The sequence below is a fragment of the Oncorhynchus mykiss genome, chromosome 3 (genome assembly GCF_057628025.1).
Source record: "Oncorhynchus mykiss isolate SJ-2025 chromosome 3, ASM5762802v1, whole genome shotgun sequence".
NCBI classification, from domain to species: Eukaryota; Metazoa; Chordata; class Actinopteri; order Salmoniformes; family Salmonidae; genus Oncorhynchus; species Oncorhynchus mykiss.
Window position 1 is genome coordinate 30735175 of NC_143024.1, and position 20125 is coordinate 30755299.

The 20125-nt window shown below is 43.4% G+C and overlaps 1 protein-coding gene across 2 annotated transcripts in view; it reads left to right on the top strand.

Moving 5' to 3' along the window:
- dpys (dihydropyrimidinase) overlaps positions 1–20125 on the top strand; it is a 49994-nt gene that overhangs the window by 14190 nt on the left and 15679 nt on the right. For both annotated transcript variants that reach the window (XM_036971061.2, XM_090227627.1), the window contains exons 4-7: positions 16129–16318; positions 16476–16632; positions 17052–17193; positions 17914–18056. In XM_036971061.2, the coding sequence (XP_036826956.2) occupies positions 16129–16318; positions 16476–16632; positions 17052–17193; positions 17914–18056 (632 nt within the window). The remainder of the gene's footprint in view (positions 1–16128; positions 16319–16475; positions 16633–17051; positions 17194–17913; positions 18057–20125) is intronic.

Consider the following 20125-nt stretch of genomic DNA (forward strand, 5'->3'; position numbering starts at 1 on the left):
AACCACGGTTTGTGGTCATCAGCTATCCTTTCAGCTCGAAAATCTATCGAAAATCTATCGCCAGTTTTGTATGGCGCAGAGCGGCTCGGAACGGAACATACCGGACCAATTTTTCTCTCCATGTCCCTGGATTTCAACTGCTCTCTGGACATTCATACCCGGATCTCACAGCTAGCTAGCTGCTATCCGTGTGACAATCGGCTTTCGTCGATTCCGGAGCAAACATCAATTATTCCGGTGCTAGCCAGCTCCGTCAATCACTCCTGAGTTCCATCATTCACTCCTGGGCTGCAGTCACCTATCCAAACCCGTTTTACTGCCTACGCGGAGCCCCACCGGGCCTTCATAACTGGACTGCCGACGTTATCTACCTCAAGGAGATCCGGCTGGCTCCTCCGTCGCGACGTTACCTGAACGCCCATCTGCGGCCCGCTAACCGTTAGCTGTCTTACCGGCTGCTATCTGAATAGACAATCGGACAATTTATTTATTTTTATTATTATTATGTTTTCTTCTCAGGCCTCTATAACTATATCTATTGTTCTTATTTTTGTTGTTGTTGTGTGATTTGGATTAATCCCCTCTACCACACGGAACCCCACTAATCTACTGACCGAACGCAAGAGGTGGCTAACAACATACCTCCATCCTATGCTAGCTTGCTACCGATGGCCTGGCTAGCTGTCTAAATCGCCGTGACCCTCAACCAACCTCTCCACTCACTGGACCCTTTTGATCACTCGACTAAGCATGCCTCTCCTTAATGTCAATATGTCTTGTCCATTGATGTTCTGGTTAGTGTTTATTGGCTTATTTCACTGTAGAGCCTCTAGTCCTGCTCACTATGCCTTATCCAACCTATTAGTTCCACCACCCACACATGCAATGACATCTCCTGGTTTCAATGATGTGTCTAGAGACAATATCTCTCTCTTCATCACTCAATACCTAGGTTTACCTCCACTGTATTCACATCCTACCTTACCTTTGTCTGTACATTATACCTTGATGCTATTTTATCACCCCCAGAAACCTCCTTTTACTCTCTGTTCCAGACGTTCTAGACGACCAATTCTTATTGCTTTTAGCCGCACCCTTATTCTACTCCTCCTATGTTCCTCTGGCGATGTAGAGGTGAATCCAGGACCTGCAGTGCCTAGCTCCACTCCTATTCCCCAGGCGCTCTCTTTTGACGACTTCTGTAACCGTAATAGCCTTGGTTTCATGCATGTTAACATTAGAAGCCTCCTCCCTAAGTTTGTTCTATTCACTGCTTTAGCACACTCTGCCAACCCGGATGTTCTAGCTGTGTCTGAATCCTGGCTTAGGAAGACCACCAAAAATTCAGACATTTTAATTCCAAACTACAACATTTTCAGACAAGATAGAACTGCCAAAGGGGGCGGTGTTGCAATCTACTGCAAAGATAGCCTGCAGAGTTCTGTCCTACTATCCAGGTCTGTACCCAAACAATTTGAACTTCTACTTTTAAAAATCCACCTCTCTAAAAACAAGTCTCTCACCGTTGCCGCCTGCTTTAGACCACCCTCTGCCCCCAGCTGTGCTCTGGACACCATATGTGAACTGATTGCCCCCCATCTATCTTCAGAGCTCGTGCTGCTAGGCGACCTAAACTGGAACATGCTTAACACCCCAGCCATCCTATAATCTAAACTTGATGCCCTCAATCTCACACAAATTATCAATGAACCTACCAGGTACCTCCCCAAAGCCTTAAACACGGGCACCCTCATAGATATCATCCTAACCAACTTCCCCTCTAAATACACCTCTGCTGTCTTCAACCAAGATCTCAGCGATCACTGCCTCATTGCCTGCATCCGTAATGGGTCAGCGGTCAAACGACCTCCTCTCATCACTGTAAAACGCTCCCTGAAACACTTCAGCGAGCAGGCCTTTCTAATCGACCTGGCCGGGGTATCCTGGAAGGATATTGACCTCATCACGTCAGTAGAGGATGCCTGGATATTTTTTTTAAATGCCTTCTTAACCATCTTAAATAAACATGCCCCATTCAAGAAATTTAGAACCAGGAACAGATATAGCCCTTGGTTCTCCCCAGACCTGACTGCCCTTAACCAACACAAAAACATCCTATGGCGTTCTGCATTAGCATCGAACAGCCCCCGTGATATGCAGCTGTTCAGGGAAGCTAGAAACCATTATACACAGGCAGTTAGAAAAGCCAAGGCTAGCTTTTTCAAGCAGAAATTTGCTTCTTGCAACACTAACTCAAAAAGTTCTGGGACACTGTAAAGTCCATGGAGAATAAGAACACCTCCTCCCAGCTGCCCACTGCACTGAAGATAGGAAACACTGTCACCACTGATAAATCCACCATAATTGAACATTTCAATAAGCATTTTTCTACTGCTGGCCATGCTTTCCACCTGGCTACTCCTACCCCTGTCAACAGCACTGCACCCCCAACAGCAACTCGCCCAAGCCTTCCCCATTTCTCCTTCTCCCAAATCCATTCAGCTGATGTTCTGAAAGAGCTGCAAAATCTGGACCCCTACAAATCAGCCGGGCTAGACAATCTGGACCCTTTCTTTCTAAAATTATCTGCCGAAATTGTTGCCACCCCTATTACTAGCCTGTTCAACCTCTCTTTCGTGTCGTCTGAGATTCCCAAAGATTGGAAAGCAGCTGCGGTCATCCCCCTCTTCAAAGGGGGGGACACTCTTGACCCAAACTGCTACAGACCTATATCTATCCTACCATGCCTTTCTAAGGTCTTCGAAAGCCAAGTCAACAAACAGATTACCGACCATTTCAAATCTCACCATACCTTCTCTGCTATGCAATCTGGTTTCAGAGCTGGTCATGGGTGGACCTCAGCCACGCTCAGGGTCCTAAACGATATCTTAACCGCCATCGATAAGAAACATTACTGTGCAGCCGTATTCATTGATCTGGCCAAGGCTTTCGACTCTGTCAATCACCACATCCTCATCGGCAGACTCAACAGCCTTGGTTTCTCAAATGATTGCCTCGCCTGGTTCACCAACTACTTCTCTGATAGAGTTCAGTGAGTCAAATCGGAGGGTCTGTTGTCCGGACCTCTGGCAGTCTCTATGGGGGTGCCACAGGGTTCAATTCTTGGACCGACTCTCTTCTCTGTATACATCAATGAGGTCGCTCTTGCTGCTGGTGAGTCTCTGATCCACCTCTACGCAGACGACACCATTCTGTATACTTCCGGCCCTTCTTTGGACACTGTGTTAACAAACCTCCAGGCAAGCTTCAATGCCATACAACTCTCCTTCCGTGGCCTCAAATTGCTCTTAAATACAAGTAAAACTAAATGCATGCTCTTCAACCGATCGCTACCTGCACCTACCCGCCTGTCCAACATCACTACTCTGGACGGCTCTGACTTAGAATACGTGGACAACTACAAATACTTAGGTGTCTGGTTAGACTGTAAACTCTCCTTCCAGACCCATATCAAACATCTCCAATCCAAAGTTAAATCTAGAATTGGCTTCCTATTTTGCAACAAAGCACCCTTCACTCATGCTGCCAAACATACCCTTGTAAAACTGACCATCCTACCAATCCTCGACTTTGGCGATGTCATTTACAAAATAGCCTCCAATACCCTACTCAAGAAATTGGATGCAGTCTATCACAGTGCAATCCGTTTTGTCACCAAAGCCCCATATACTACCCACCATTGCGACCTGTACGCTCTCGTTGGCTGGCCCTCGCTTCATACTCGTCGCCAAACCCACTGGCTCCATGTCATCTACAAGACCCTAATGGGTAACGTCCCCCCTTATCTCAGCTCGCTGGTCACCATAGCATCTCCCACCTGTAGCACACGCTCCAGCAGGTATATCTCTCTAGTCACCCCCAAAACCAATTCTTTCTTTGGCCGCCTCTCTTTCCAGTTCTCTGCTGCCAATGACTGGAACGAACTACAAAAATCTCTGAAACTGGAAACACTTATCTCCCTCACTAGCTTTAAGCACCAACTGTCAGAGCAGCTCACAGATTACTGCACCTGTACATAGCCCACCTATAATTTAGCCCAAACAACTACCTCTTTCCCAACTGTATTTAATTTATTTATTTATTTTGCTCCTTTGCACCCCATTATTTTTATTTCTACTTTGCACATTCTTCCATTGCAAAACTACCATTCCAGTGTTTTACTTGCTATATTGTATTTACCTTGCCACCATGGCCTTTTTTGCCTTTACCTCCCTTCTCACCTCATTTGCTCACATTGTATATAGACTTGTTTATACTGTATTATTGACTGTATGTTTGTTTTACTCCATGTGTAACTCTGTGTCGTTGTATCTGTCGAACTGCTTTGCTTTATCTTGGCCAGGTCGCAATTGTAAATGAGAACTTGTTCTCAACTTGCCTACCTGGTTAAATAAAGATAAAATAAATAAATAAAAACATGGGCACCCTAATTGACATTATCCTGACCAACTTGCCCTCTAAATACACCTCTGCTGTCTTCAATCAGGATCTCAGCGATCACTGCCTCATTGCCTGAATCCGATACAGGTCCGCGGTCCCTAAAACACTTCTGCGAGCAGGCCTTTCTAATCGACCTGGCCCGGGTATCCTGGAAGGATATTGACCTCATCCCGTCAGTTGAGGATGCCTGGTCATTCTTTAAAAGTAACTTCCTCACCATCTTAGACAAGCATGCTCCGTTCAAAAAATGCAGAACTAAGAACAGATATAGCCCTTGGTTCACTCCAAACCTGACTGCCCTCGACCAGCACAAAAACATCCTGTGGCGGACTGCAATAGCATCGAATAGTCCCCGCGATATGCAACTGTTCAGGGAAGTCAGGAGCCAATATACACAGTCAGGCTAGGTACTGAGGCTAGGTAACACGGTCACCACGATAAATCCGTGATAATCGAAAACTTCAACAAGCATTTCTCAACGACTGGCCATGCCTTCCTCCCGGCTGCTCCAACCTCGGCCAACAGCTCCGCCCCCCCTTCAGCTACTCTCCCACGCCTCCCCAGCTTCTCTTTCACCCAAATCCAGATAGCAGATGTTCTGAAAGAGCTGCAAAACCTGGACCCGTACAAATCAGCTGGGCTTGACAATCTGGACCCTCTATTTCTGAAACTGTCTGCCGCTATTGTCGCAACCCCTATTACCAGCCTGTTCAACCTCTACTTCGTATCATCTGAGATCCCCAAGGATTGGAAAGCTGCCATGGTCATCCCCCTCTTCATAGGGGGAGACACCCTGGACCCAAACTGTTACAGACCTATATCCATCCTGCCCTGCCTATCTAAGGTCTTTGAAAGCCAAGTCAACAAACAGATCACTGACCATCTTGAATCCCACCGTACCTTCTCCGCTGTGCAATCCGGTTTCCGAGCCGGTCACTGGTGCACCTCAGCCACACTCACGGTACTAAATGATATCATAACTGCCATCGATAAAAGACAGTACTGTGCAGCCGTCTTCATCGACCTGGCCAAGGCTTTCGACTCTGTTAATCACCATATTCTTATCGGCAGACTCAGTAGCCTCGGTTTTTCTAATGACTGCCTTGCCTGGTTCACCAACTACTTTGCAGACAGAGTTCAGTGTGTCAAATCGGAGGGCATGTTGTCCGGTCCTCTGGCAGTCTCTATGGGGGTGCCACAGGGTTAAATTCTCGGGCCGACTCTTTTCTCGTGTATATATCAATGATGTTGCTCTTGCTGTGGGCGATTCCCTGATCCACCTCTACGCAGATGACACCATTCTGTATACTTCTGGCCCTTCCTTGGACCCTGTGCTATCTAACCTCCGAACCAAATCAAATCAAATCAAATCAAATTTATTTATATAGCCCTTCGTACATCAGCTGATATCTCAAAGTGCTGTACAGAAACCCAGCCTAAAACCCCAAACAGCAAGCAATGCAGGTGTAGAAACACGGTGGCTAGGAAAAACTCCCTAGAAAGGACAAAACCTAGGAAGAAACCTAGAGAGGAACCAGGCTATGTGGGGTGGCCAGTCCTCTTCTGGCTGTGCCGGGTGGAGATTATAACAAAACATGGTCAAGATGTTCAAATGTTCATAAATGACCAGCATGGTCGAATAATAATAAGGCAGAACAGTTGAAACTGGAGCAGCAGCACAGCCAGGTGGACTGGGGACAGCAAGGAGTCATCATGTCAGGTAGTCCTGGGGCATGGTCCTAGGGCTCAGGTCCTCCGAGAGAGAGAAAGAAAGAGAGAATTAGAGAGAGCATATGTGGGATGGCCAGTCCTCTTCTGGCTGTGCCGGGTGGAGATTATAACAGAACATGGCCAAGATGTTAAAATGTTCATAAATGACCAGCATGGTCGAATAATAATAAGGCAGAACAGTTGAAACTGGAGCAGCAGCACAGCCAGGTGGACTGGGGACAGCAAGGAGTCATCATGTCAGGTAGTCCTGGGGCATGGTCCTAGGGCTCAGGTCCTCCGAGAGAGAGAAAGAGAGAAGGAGAGAATTAGAGAACGCACACTTAGATTCACACAGGACACCAAATAGGACAGGAGAAGTACTCCAGATATAACAAACTGACCCTAGCCCCCCGACACATAAACTACTGCAGCATAAATACTGGAGGCTGAGACAGGAGGGGTCAGGAGACACTGTGGCCCACTCCGAGGACACCCCCGGACAGGGCCAAACAGGAAGGATATAACCCCACCCACTTTGCCAAAGCACAGCCCCCACACCACTAGAGGGATATCTTCAACCACCAACTTACCATCCTGAGACAAGGCTGAGTATAGCCCACAAAGACCTCCGCCACGGCACAACCCAAGGGGGGGGAGGGGGGGGCGCCAACCCAGACAGGATGACCACATCAGTGACTCAACCCACTCAGGTGACGCACCCCCTCCAGGGACGGCATGAGAGAGCCCCAGTAAAGCCAGTGACTCAGCCCCTGTAATAGGGTTAGAGGCAGAGAATCCCAGTGGAAAGAGGGGAACCGGCCAGGCAAAGACAGCAAGGGCGGTTCGTTGCTCCAGAGCCTTTCCGTTCACCCTCCCACTCCTGGGCCAGACTACACTCAATCATATGACCCACTGAAGAGATGAGTCTTCAGTAGAGACTTAAAGGTTGAGACCGAGTTTGCGTCTCTGACATGGGTAGGCAGACCGTTCCATAAAAATGGAGCTCTATAGGAGAAAGCCCTGCCTCCAGCTGTTTGCTTAAAAATTCTAGGGACAATTAGGAGGCCTGAGTCTTGTGACCGTAGCGTACGTGTAGGTATGTACGTATGTAGCAGTAAAACCTTGAAATCAGCCCTTGCTTTGACAGGAAGCCAGTGTAGAGAGGCTAGCACTGGAGTAATATGATCAAATTTTTTGGTTCTAGTCAGGATTCTAGCAGCCGTATTTAGCACTAACTGAAGTTTATTTAGTGCTTTATCCGGGTAGCCGGAAAGTAGAGCATTGCAGTAGTCTAACCTAGAAGTGACAAAAGCATGGATTAATTTTTCTGCATCATTTTTGGACAGAAAGTTTCTGATTTTTGCAATGTTACGTAGATGGAAAAAAGCTGTCCTTGAAATGGTCTTGATATGTTCTTCAAAAGAGAGATCAGGGTCCAGAGTAACGCCGAGGTCCTTCACAGTTTTATTTAAGACGACTGTACAACCATTAAGATTAATTGTCAGATTCAACAGAAGATCTCTTTGTTTCTTGGGACCTAGAACAAGCATCTCTGTTTTGTCCGAGTTTAAAAGTAGAAAGTTTGCAGCCATCCACTTCCTTATGTCTGAAACACATTCTTCTAGCAAGGGCAATTTTGGGGCTTCACCATGTTTAATTGAGATGTACAGCTGTGTGTCATCCGCATAGCAGTGAAAGTTAACATTATGTTTTCGAATAACATCCCCAAGAGGTAAAATATATAGTGAAAACAATAGTGGTCCTAAAATGGAACCTTGAGGAACACCGAAATTTACAGTTGATTTGTCAGAGGACAAACCATTCACAGAGACAAACTGATATCTTTCCGACAGATAAGATCTAAACCAGGCCAGAACTTGTCCGTGTAGACCAATTTGGGTTTCCAATCTCTCCAAAAGAATGTGGTGATCGATGGTATCAAAAGCAGCACTAAGGTCTAGGAGCACAAGGACAGATGCAGAGCCTCGGTCCGATGCCATTAAAATGTAATTTACCACCTTCACAAGTGCCGTCTCAGTGCTATGATGGGGTCTAAAACCAGACTGAAGCATTTCGTATACATTGTTTGTCTTCAGGAAGGCAGTGAGTTGTTGCGCAACAGCCTTTTCTAAAATTTTTGAGAGGAATGGAAGATTCGATATAGGCCGATAGTTTTTTATATTTTCTGGGTCAAGGTTTGGCTTTTTCAAGAGAGGCTTTATTACTGCCACTTTTAGTGAGTTTGGTACACATCCGGTGGATAGAGAGCCGTTTATTATGTTCAACATAGGAGGGCCAAGCACAGGAAGCAGCTCTTTCAGTAGTTTAGTTGGAATAGGGTCCAGTATGCAGCTTGAAGGTTTAGAGGCCATGATTATTTTCATCATTGTGTCAAGAGATATAGTACTAAAACACTTGAGCGTCTCTCTTGATCCTAGGTCCTGGCAGAGTTGTGCAGACTCAGGACAACTGAGCTTTGAAGGAATACGCAGATTTAAGGAGGAGTCCGTAATTTGCTTTCTAATAATCATAATCTTTTCCTCAAAGAAGTTCATGAATTTATCACTGCTAAAGTGAAAGTCATCCTCTCTTGGGGAATGCTGCTTTTTAGTTAGCTTTGCGACAGTATCAAAAAGGAATTTCGGATTGTTCTTATTTTCCTCAATTAAGTTAGAAAAATAGGATGATCGAGCAGCAGTAAGGGCTCTTCGGTACTGCGCAGTACTGTCTTTCCAAGCTAGTCGGAAGACTTCCAGTTTGGTGTGGCGCCATTTCCGTTCCAATTTTCTGGAAGCTTGCTTCAGAGCTCGGGTATTTTCTGTGTACCAGGGAGCTAGTTTCTTATGAGAAATGTTTTTAGTTTTTAGGGGTGCAACTGCATCTAGGGTATTGCGCAAGGTTAAGTTGAGTTCCTCAGTTAGGTGGTTAACTGATTTTTGTCCTCTGGCGTCCTTGGGTAGACAGAGGGAATCTGGAAGGACATCAAGGAATCTTTGTGTTGTCTGTGAATTTATAGCACGACTTTTGATGATCCTTGGTTGGGGTCTGAGCAGATTATTTGTTGCAATTGCAAACGTAATAAAATGGTGGTCCGATAGTCCAGGATTATGAGGAAAAACATTAAGATCCACAACATTTATTCCATGGGACAAAACAAGGTCCAGCGTATGACTGTGACAGTGAGTGGGTCCAGAGACATGTTGGACAAAACCCACTGAGTCGATGATGGCTCCGAAAGCCTTTTGGAGTGGGTCTGTGGACTTTTCCATGTGAATATTAAAGTCACCAAAGATTAGAATATTATCCGCTATGACTACAAGGTCCGATAGGAATTCAGGGAACTCAGTGAGGAACGCTGTATATGGCCCAGGAGGCCTGTAAACAGTAGCTATAAAAAGTGATTGAGTAGGCTGCATAGATTTCATGACTAGAAGCTCAAAAGACGAAAACGTCATTTTTTTTTTTGTAAATTGAAATTTGCTATCGTAAATGTTAGCAACACCTCCGCCTTTGCGGGATGCACGGGGGATATGGTCACTAGTGTAGCCAGGAGGTGAGGCCTCATTTAACACAGTAAATTCATCAGGCTTAAGCCATGTTTCAGTCAGGCCAATCACATCAAGATTATGATCAGTGATTAGTTCATTGACTATAATTGCCTTTGAAGTAAGGGATCTAACATTAAGTAGCCCTATTTTGAGATGTGAGGTATCATGATCTCTTTCAATAATGACAGGAATGGAGGTGGTCTTTATCCTAGTGAGATTGCTAAGGCGAACACCGCCATGTTTAGTTTTGCCCAACCTAGGTCGAGGCACAGACACGGTCTCAAACGAGCTTCAATGCCATACAACACTCCTTCCGTGGCCTCCAACTGCTCTTAAACGCTAGTAAAACCAAATGCATGCTTTTCAACCGTTCGCTGCCTGTACCCGCACGCCCGACTAGCATCACCACCCTGGATGGTTCCGACCTAGAATATGTGGACATCTATAAGTACCTAGGTGTCTGGCTAGACTGCAAACTCTCCTTCCAGACTCATATCAAACATCTCCAATCTAAAATCAAATCTAGAGTCGGCTTTCTATTTCGCAACGAAGCCTCCTTCACTTACGTCGCAAAACTTACCCTAGTAAAACTGACTATCCTACCGATCCTCGACTTCGGCGATGTCATCTACAAAATAGCTTTCAATACTCTACTCAGCAAACTGGATGCAGTTTATCACAGTGCCATCCGTTTTGTTACTAAAGCACCTTATACCACCCACCACTGCGACCTGTATGCTCTAGTCGGCTGGCACTCGCTACATGTTCGTCGCCAGACCCACTGGCCCCAGGTCATCTACAAGTCTATGCTAGGTAAAGCTCCGCCTTATCTCAGTTCACTGGTCACGATGGCAACACCCACCCGTAGCACGCGCTCCAGCAGGTGTATCTCACTGATAATCCCTAAAGCCAAAACCTCATTTGGCCGCCTTTCCTTCCAGTTCTCTGCTGCCAATGATTGGAACGACTTGCAAAAATCTCTGAAGTTGGAGACTTTTATCTCCCTCACCAACTTTAAACATCTGCTATCTGAGCAGCTGCCCAATCACTGCAGCTGTACATAGTTCATCGGTATATAGCCCACCCAATTTACCTACCTCATCCCCATACTGTTTTTATTTTATTTACTTTTCTGCTCTTTTGCACACCAGTATCTCTACCTGCACATGTTCATCTGATCATTTATCACTCCAGTGTTAATCTGCTCAATTGTAATGGCCTATTTATTGCCTACCTCCTCATGCCTTTTGCACACAATGTACATAGATTATTTTTTTCTACTATGTTATTGACTTGTTTATTGTTTATTTTTTACTCCATGTGTAACTCTGTGTTGTTTTCTGTTCACACTGCTTTGCTTTATCTTGGCCAGGTCGCAGTTGCAAATGAGAACTTGTTCTCAACTAGCCTACCTGGTTAAATAAAGGTGAAACAAAAATAACAATTTAAAAAAGCTCCTCCCGATCTGTGCAAGCCTAACCTTGACCGTGTGGCATTAACCCTTAACAGTGAAAACAGGGTTTTTTCATCTCACCCATAGGAATACATTGTCTGCTCCCCTAAATTTAACCTGTAGCCTATGTGGGTTGTGAATACCTTATGAACCTGTCTTCGATGACAATCCATCAGGACAATATGAGGTCTACCTGTGTCAATTCTAAGCTTCCTGGAGCAACCGGAAGTGATTAAATTCACCCGAAAGGTGTTTTGATATACCAAACCTGCAGTTTGTGAAACTCACTGCATTCAACCCTATGTAGATCAGTCAATTCTTAACGTAAAGGCTTTAAACTCTGTATTCTGTAAGAGCATACCCCAATCAGTATATTCCTTTACTTTTAGCTTCTGTGCCAACCGGAAGTGCCTTAAATTGGGGTCATAGGGGCTGTTTCGAAGGGTTAAAAAGGTCAAATGTTTCCAAAACTTCATATGTGTGATTAGGTAACCCTCATGAACTGTAAATCAGTCATTTCTCCCATCAGACTTCCAAGAAAAGCTCACACACACACACAGCAAGGTCGGTGTGACATACAGAGCCTGCAATAGTTACTTTTGTTCAAACTATCAAAGAACAGTCAGACCTAGAGCTCTGAAACTTTAGAAACCTGTTCTAGAGCTCAAGTCAATAGTGCACGGTGAGTTATGTGGCTCTAGAAGGTTCCTTGTACAGCCTTGTACATTTGCATTAACTTCAATTCATTTTCAAAATCACGAAAATGACAAGTCCCTGAGTCCGTTAGCTCATTCAAGGACCCCATAGAACCGCACGGAAAATGTGGATTTTCAGTACCAATTAAGGTCGCAGCTTGTGCTCCAAATGACCTATCGAACCGAAACCGAAACTTGGGATTCAGGGTCACCTCAGCTAGGCCTACACTTTAAACAATGCCACTTAATATAATGTTTAAATACCCTACATTACTCATCTCATATGTATATGTATATACTGTACACTGTATCATCTACTGCATCTTGCCATCTTTATGTAATACATGTATCACTAGCCACTTTAAACTATGCCACTTTTATGTTAACATACCCTACATTACTCATCTCATATGGATATACTGTACTCGATACCATCTACTGCATCTTGCCTATGCCGTTCTGTACCATCACTCATTCATATATCTTCATGTACATATTCTTTATCCCTTTACACTTTTGTGTATAAGGTAGTAGTTGTGGAATTGTTAGGTTAGATTACTCGTTGGTTATTACTGCATTGTCGGAACTAGAAGCACAAGCATTTCGCTACACTCACATTGACATCTGCTAGCCATGTGTATGTGACAAATAAAATTTGATTTTGATTTTGATATTTTGATATTTTTTTTCATTTTACACACAATGTCAGAACTGGACCCGCAGCTAGAACGTGTTTTATGTTTTTATTATGTGAAGGGCCTGCTCTGAAATATGTGATAGTTGGCTTCTAAACGAGTAGGAAAAAGTGTGGTGTCAGAATGCTATCTAGTTGACCGATGGGTGGTGACTTGCTGAGTGAATTTTTTCCATTTGCAATATGTTTAAACAGTGATAGACCATCACCAAATGGATACTCTTAAATCAACACCAATGAGCAATGGAGAGGAACCAGAATCACTGCCCGGCCATCCTGAGTTCATCGGGCCAGTCAATATCGCATTCCTGCAGTATTTATGAGCATGTCAAATTCGTGATGGTAAATGCCCATTGAAACATATTGCAAATGGACAACCGTGCGCCTGGTGATTGGAACGGGTTACCAGGAGCACTTTAAAAAAAAGTTTTTTAATGCCTTTAAGGGGGTGCAAGTGGTTCACGGTTGGGTAGGGAGCACCCCCCACCTGTGCCCCCCACCCGTGCCCATCAAAGAATCGTTAAAAAACAAGAGTCCCACTTCTCTCTCATCATACATGACAAATAGACCATCTAGGTTAATTCATGGCTTAAAAATATGGCAATAAAATATGACAAAAGTATGTTCATACAGTTGTTAAATAAGTATAATTGACAAAAGAAATCGAAAGAATTTCAAAAAAAGGGAGCACTTTTTAAGGGGGTGATAAGAATTTGATTTTCAAAATTTGACCCTAGGGTCTTGACTTGATGTGCATTTGCAATATGAAAATTTACAGTGGAGCGCGCTCGCCATCTATTGGATTTTTGCTGTGTGACACTTGGCATTTGCCATATGACATTTGCAACATCGTGTATATGTTTCATACGGTGCAAATAAGTTCCCATTCATTTTTGTCCATTTCAGAGGGGTATTCCCTTACACGCAAAACCAACCCTATCCAAGCCATGTAAAACAAACCCTATTCAAGCCATGTAAAACTAACCCTATGCAAGCCATGTAAAACTAACCCTATTCAAGCCATGTAAAACGAACCCTATGCAAGCCATGCAAAACTAACTCTGTCCAAGCCAGGCAAAACAAACTCAACCCAAACCATGTAAAACTAATTCTGTCCAAGCCATGTGAAACTAACCCTGTCCAAGCAATGAAAAACTAACTGTCCAAGCCAAGTAAAACTAATCCTATCCAAGCCATGCAAAACTAACCCTATCCAAGCCATTTTAAACTAACCCTATCCAAGCCATTTTAAACTAACCCTATCCAAGCCATGTAAAATTAACCCTATCCAAGCCATGCAAAACTAACCATATCCATGCCATGTAAAATTAACCCTATCCAAGCCAGGTAAAACTAACCCTATCCAAGCCATGTAAAACTAACCCTATCCAAGCCATGTAAAACTAACCCTATCCAAGCCATTTTAAACTAACCCTATCCAAGCCATGCAAAACTAACCCTATCCAAGCCATGTAAAACTAACCCTATCCAAGCCATGTAAAACTAACCCTATCCAATCCATGTAAAACTAACCCTATCCAAGCCATGTAAAACTAACCCTATCCAATCCATGTAAAACTAACCCAATCCAAGCCATGTAAAACTAACCCTATGAAAGCCATTTTAAACTAACCCTATCCAAGCCATGTAAAACTAACCCTATCCAAGCCATTTTAAACTAACCCTATCCAAGCCATGTAAAACTAACCCTATCCAAGCCATGTAAAACTAACTCTATCCAAGCCATGTAAAACTAACTCTATCCAATCCATGTAAAACTAACCCTATCCAAGCCATGTAAAACTAACCCTATGAAAGCCATTTCAAACTAACCCTATCCAAGCCATGTAAAACTAACCCTATCCAAGCCATGTAAAACTAACCCCATGAAAGCCATTTTAAACTAACCCTATCCAAGCCATGTAAAACTAACCCTATCCAAGCCATTTTAAACTAACCCTATCCAAGCCATGTAAAACTAACCCTATCCAAGCCATGTAAAACTAACCCTATCCAAGCCATGTAAAACTAACTCTATCCAATCCATGTAAAACTAACTCTATCCAATCCTAGTCTAGATGATGAAGTTTTACTCTTGGTGATGTAAGATTTGACCGTTGGTTATAAAAATACTTTGTCCCATGAGTGTGTGAAATACCTAATGTGGGCTAAGGTACTGGTAAGAAATGTTTCCTCTGAGATTAGTAAAGTACCTATATTTTCATCTATCTATGCAGCACAGTATGTGCTTGAACTAGTTAACATTGTTTTCAAATCTTCACAGATGTGGATAGCTATCGATGTCTAGTTGTGTTGTCTTTGAGACTCTTTGCCCATGTTGGTAAATAAGGAGCCCACACATTGATTCTATTGCAGCACCAACATAACTATGGAATGTCAAATCACATAATGTCTGACAGTAACATATCACACATGAAGATGTTTTACCATACATGCTAGTATTAATAAACCCACAGCAAACAGACACACAGTCTTCTTCATCTTTATCTATCCTGTTTTCTCCATTCATCTCATGTACCTTATCATGTGTGTCATCAAGGTGCTTCCTAGAACACAGCCAACATACCCTTATCATTGGCGGTCATTTGGTCATGTCATTCATATGAGTATAAGAGTACCATTTACGTGTCATGGCCTACATAATGGCACATGAACAGTAGCTCATTTCATTCCTCCATATGAGGTACGCAAACCAAACTTGTTTTGCAGTGTCATGTTTTGCAATCTCATGACACTGGAATTACAGTTCATAGCTTTCATTGTTGATCATTTTATAATTGATCATTTTACCCCTCTATGGCATTCATTCTTTCGCACATTTGAGAATGAAGTTATGTTGCTGAGAATGTTTTCATGTTGCTGCAATGTGGAAGCAAAGAGCACAATAAATGATTAACTACGGGGGAACTATTTGACTTATTACTTAACTTATTTTGTTTGTTCCTTGTCAATGTCTGAAGGGGCAAGGTTCATTACAGTAACTGTCCTCTGTTTTAGCTGAACAGGTGGGTCGGTGTTAACCTGAAATTACACTAAAAGCAGTGTTCACTCAATACAATATCAGTTACACAAAAAGTCCAAGGATCAACACCTAGTTCCGTTTGATTCAGGTTGAAATGTTCCTGCTCTGGATTGTTAACTTTCTGTTCCAAGGTGAGGTCTGCAGAATAACCACTAGAGGGCAGCAGATGACCAATCTGTAGTCTGTTGTTGGTGACAAAATAATCAGGAGATACATTTATTGTGAGCATGTTTAGAGTGAGTTTACAGATTACTTTTATGTAAACGATTAGCAACTAAACTTCCATAGAGTAGTATTCCTAATAAAACCATTGTCTGTTTGCAAAAAGCATGTAACATGTCAGCTTCCTCCCTCAACACTAGCTGAGGAAAACCTGTTTGCGTCATGGTGTAATATTATATGCTAATCTGCTCATGCTTGTATAACCTTTTGTAACAAAAGTGTATCTGAGTCACACAGGCAGTTTTTATTTTATCTGACATTTAGGGGGCATTTTTTAAAACTGACCTTCTCTCACTTGGCAGGGGGCTAAGAAGATGCTGTCCCTGGGCATTACAGGTCCGGAGGGTCATGAGTTGTGTCGTCCTGAGGAGGTGGAGGCTGAAGCCACCCAGAGAGCCATCACCATCGCCCACGCTGTCAACTGCCCGCTCTATGTTGTCCACGTCATGAGCAAGTCTGCCGCTAAGGTGGTGTCCAACGCACGCAGAAATGGTGAGGGGGGCCTGACAATGCCTGCTGGGAGGAACTGTAGGTGGGAAAGAATGACAGAGACAGAGAGAGTGAGAGAGAATGAGAGAGAGGCTCAACATGACATGGATGGTGTTCTGTGTTATGTGTGCATGTTTTTGGGATGTTTTTGCCACAACAGGCCGTGTGGTGTTTGGAGAGCCCATAGCAGCAGGACTAGGTACAGATGGCACCCACTGCTGGCACAAAGACTGGGCCCACGCTGCCAAGTTCGTCATGGGCCCACCTCTGAGGCCCGACCCCAGCACCCCGGGATACCTTATGGACCTACTGGCAAAGTATGTGGAGCCTTAAACAATATCAACCTGCTCTCACTGTCCCTCTCCTGCCCTTTTCACTGAGCAAAGCATATTAGGTTACACCTTCCATGCACCCTCTGTCACATAAGTGCTCCATAACACTGTCATAACAATGACATAACAGATGTTATAAGCAGTCGTGACTAGTGCTATCAGCATATGATCCCAACAGTCATGACTGTTTATAACATATATCACATAATATATGTAAAATTGGAGTGTATGTAACACACCAACCAGCCAGGAACACAGGAACTGGGAAGGTGAACAACAGTGGAAAACACAGTGGAAAGTGAGGTGAAACTGCATATTGTCGGTGCAATAGAAATGAATGACAGGCAGTAAAGATGGCTGCCTTACCGTTTAGTGATGTAGATGCTTCTGTTTCATTCTTCCAGTGATGACCTCAGCGTGACTGGGACAGACAACTGCACATTCTCTGTGTGTCAGAAAGCCCTGGGCAAAGACGACTTTACAAAGATCCCCAATGGAGTCAACGGAGTGGAGGACAGGATGTCTGTCATTTGGGAGAAGGGCGTTGTCAGTTAGGCCTCTCATTCTGCATATCACATCATTCTTTATTATACACACTATAGGCCAGTTTCCCGGACAGATGAAGCCTATAGCCCTACACCAAAAAGCATACTCGTGGAGATTCTCCACTGAAAGTGATGTTTTTGTTGTTGTCCAGGACAAGGGTACAGGTCCTACAAAAATGAGTGGTACTATTTTTAAACGGTTGAGTAAGTTCTATAGTAGGACTTAAAAGGTGACAAGTGACATTTCTGCTGTGAGAAGAGAAGATAACAATTTATATTATGCTATTTATTATGTGCATCAAGGAAGTTTTTATCAGTCAGAATCAAACTGTCATAGTGGATGAAGCAGCAGGCGAGCTTTCTTTCTGTCCTTCTCTTTCCATTTATTTCTTCCTCCCTTACTTCTTTCTGTCCTTCTCTTTCCATTTATTTCTTCCTCCCTTACTTCTTTCTGTCCTTCTCTTTCCATTTATTTCTTCCCCCCTTACTTCTTTCTGCCCTTCTCTCAGGATCGGTTGACCCGGAGGCTATTGCAAAAATTAACATTGTAAAACGCTGGCAAAAAAATGACACGTTTTGATATTTGGAGTGAAACTTTGAATCGCTTACTGCACCGTTAAGCATTGACCTTTGGTCAGGTTAATTATGTCAGTAAATATGGAGTTTGTCATTCATATCCAGAATATTGAAACTCAGTATTTTGTGTAATTACTTTCCGCAGCATAGCGGAAAAATGGACGAGAATCGATTTGTAGCTGTCACCAGCAGCAATGCAGCGAAAATCTTCAACTTCTACCCCCAGAAGGGAAAGATCGCTAAGGGATGTGATGCTGATGTGGTCATATGGGACCCTGAGGCAACCAGGTGAGACAAGGATAAAGACCGTCCAAGACGTTTCTCATTAAACACATAGTGAAATACTGATGTTTAGCTAAATAATGAACTGTTTCGACGATGCTACATTTGAAATCTTTGTGTATGCATATTATCCAACTAGTAGCATTCCATCACTACTATTAACGACGTCTTACACTGCAGATTGTGCAGACAAATCGAGCTTCCCACAAAGCCTGTTTTCAGGGTGAAAAACATTTGGCTAAATATGAAAATAGTTTCATGTTAACTAGCTATGGTACAGCCTGAATACAACTAGCTATGGTAGTACTACAGCCTGGATATAACTAACTATGGTAGTACTACAGCCTGGATATAACTACCTATGGTAGTACTACAGCCTGGATATAACTAACTATGGTAGTACTACAGCCTGGATATAACTAACTATGGTAGTACTACAGCCTGGATATAACTACCTATGGTAGTACTACAGCCTGGATATAATTAACTATGGTAGTACTACAGCCTGGATATAACTACCTATGGAGGTACTACAGCCTGGTACAGCCTGGATATATCTATGGTACAGCCTGGATATAACTATGGTACAGCATGGATATATCTATGCGACAGCCTGGATATAACTATGGGACAGCCTGGATATAACTAACTATGGTACAGCCTGGATATAACTATGGTACAGCCTGGATATAACTATGGTACGGCCTGGATATAACTAACTATGGTAGTACTACAGCCTGGATATAACTACCTATGGAGGTACTACAGCCTGGTACAGCCTGGATATATCTATGGTACAGCCTGGATATAACTATGGTACAGCCTGGATATAACTATGGTACAGCCTGGATATAACTATGGTACAGCCTGGATATAACTATGGTACAGCCTGGATATAACTAACTATGGTACAGCCTGGATATAACTATGGTACAGCCTGGATATAACTATGGTACAGCCTGGATATACTTATGGTACAGCCTGGATATAACTAACTATGGTACAGCCTGGATATAACTATGGTACAGCCTGGATATAACTATGGTACAGCCTGGATATAACTATGGTACAGCCTGGATATAACTATGGTACAGCCTGGATATAACTATGGTACAGCCTGGATATAACTAACTATGGTACAGCCTGGATATAACTATGGTACAGCCTGGATATAACTAACTATGGTACAGCCTGGATATAACTATGGTACAGCCTGGATATAACTATGGTACAGCCTGGATATAACTATGGTACAGCCTGGATATAACTATGGTACAGCCTGGATATAACTATGGTACAGCCTGGATATAACTAACTATGGTACAGCCTGGATATAACTATGGTACAGCCTGGATATAACTATGGTACAGCCTGGATATAACTATGGGACAGCCTGGATATAACTAACTATGGTACAGCCTGGATATAACTATGCGACAGCCTGGATATAACTATGGGACAGCCTGGATATAACTAACTATGGTACAGCCTGGATATAACTATGGTACAGCCTGGATATAACTATGGTACAGCCTGGATATAACTAACTATGGTAGTACTACAGCCTGGATATAACTACCTATGGAGGTACTACAGCCTGGTACAGCCTGGATATATCTATGGTACAGCCTGGATATAACTATGGTACAGCCTGGATATAACTATGGTACAGCCTGGATATAACTATGGTACAGCCTGGATATAACTATGGTACAGCCTGGATATAACTAACTATGGTACAGCCTGGATATAACTATGGTACAGCCTGGATATAACTATGGTACAGCCTGGATATACTTATGGTACAGCCTGGCTATAACTAACTATGGTACAGCCTGGATATAACTATGGTACAGCCTGGATATAACTATGGTACAGCCTGGATATAACTATGGTACAGCCTGGATATAACTATGGTACAGCCTGGATATAACTAACTATGGTACAGCCTGGATATAACTATGGTACAGCCTGGATATAACTAACTATGGTACAGCCTGGATATAACTATGGTACAGCCTGGATATAACTATGGTACAGCCTGGATATAACTATGGGACAGCCTGGATATAACT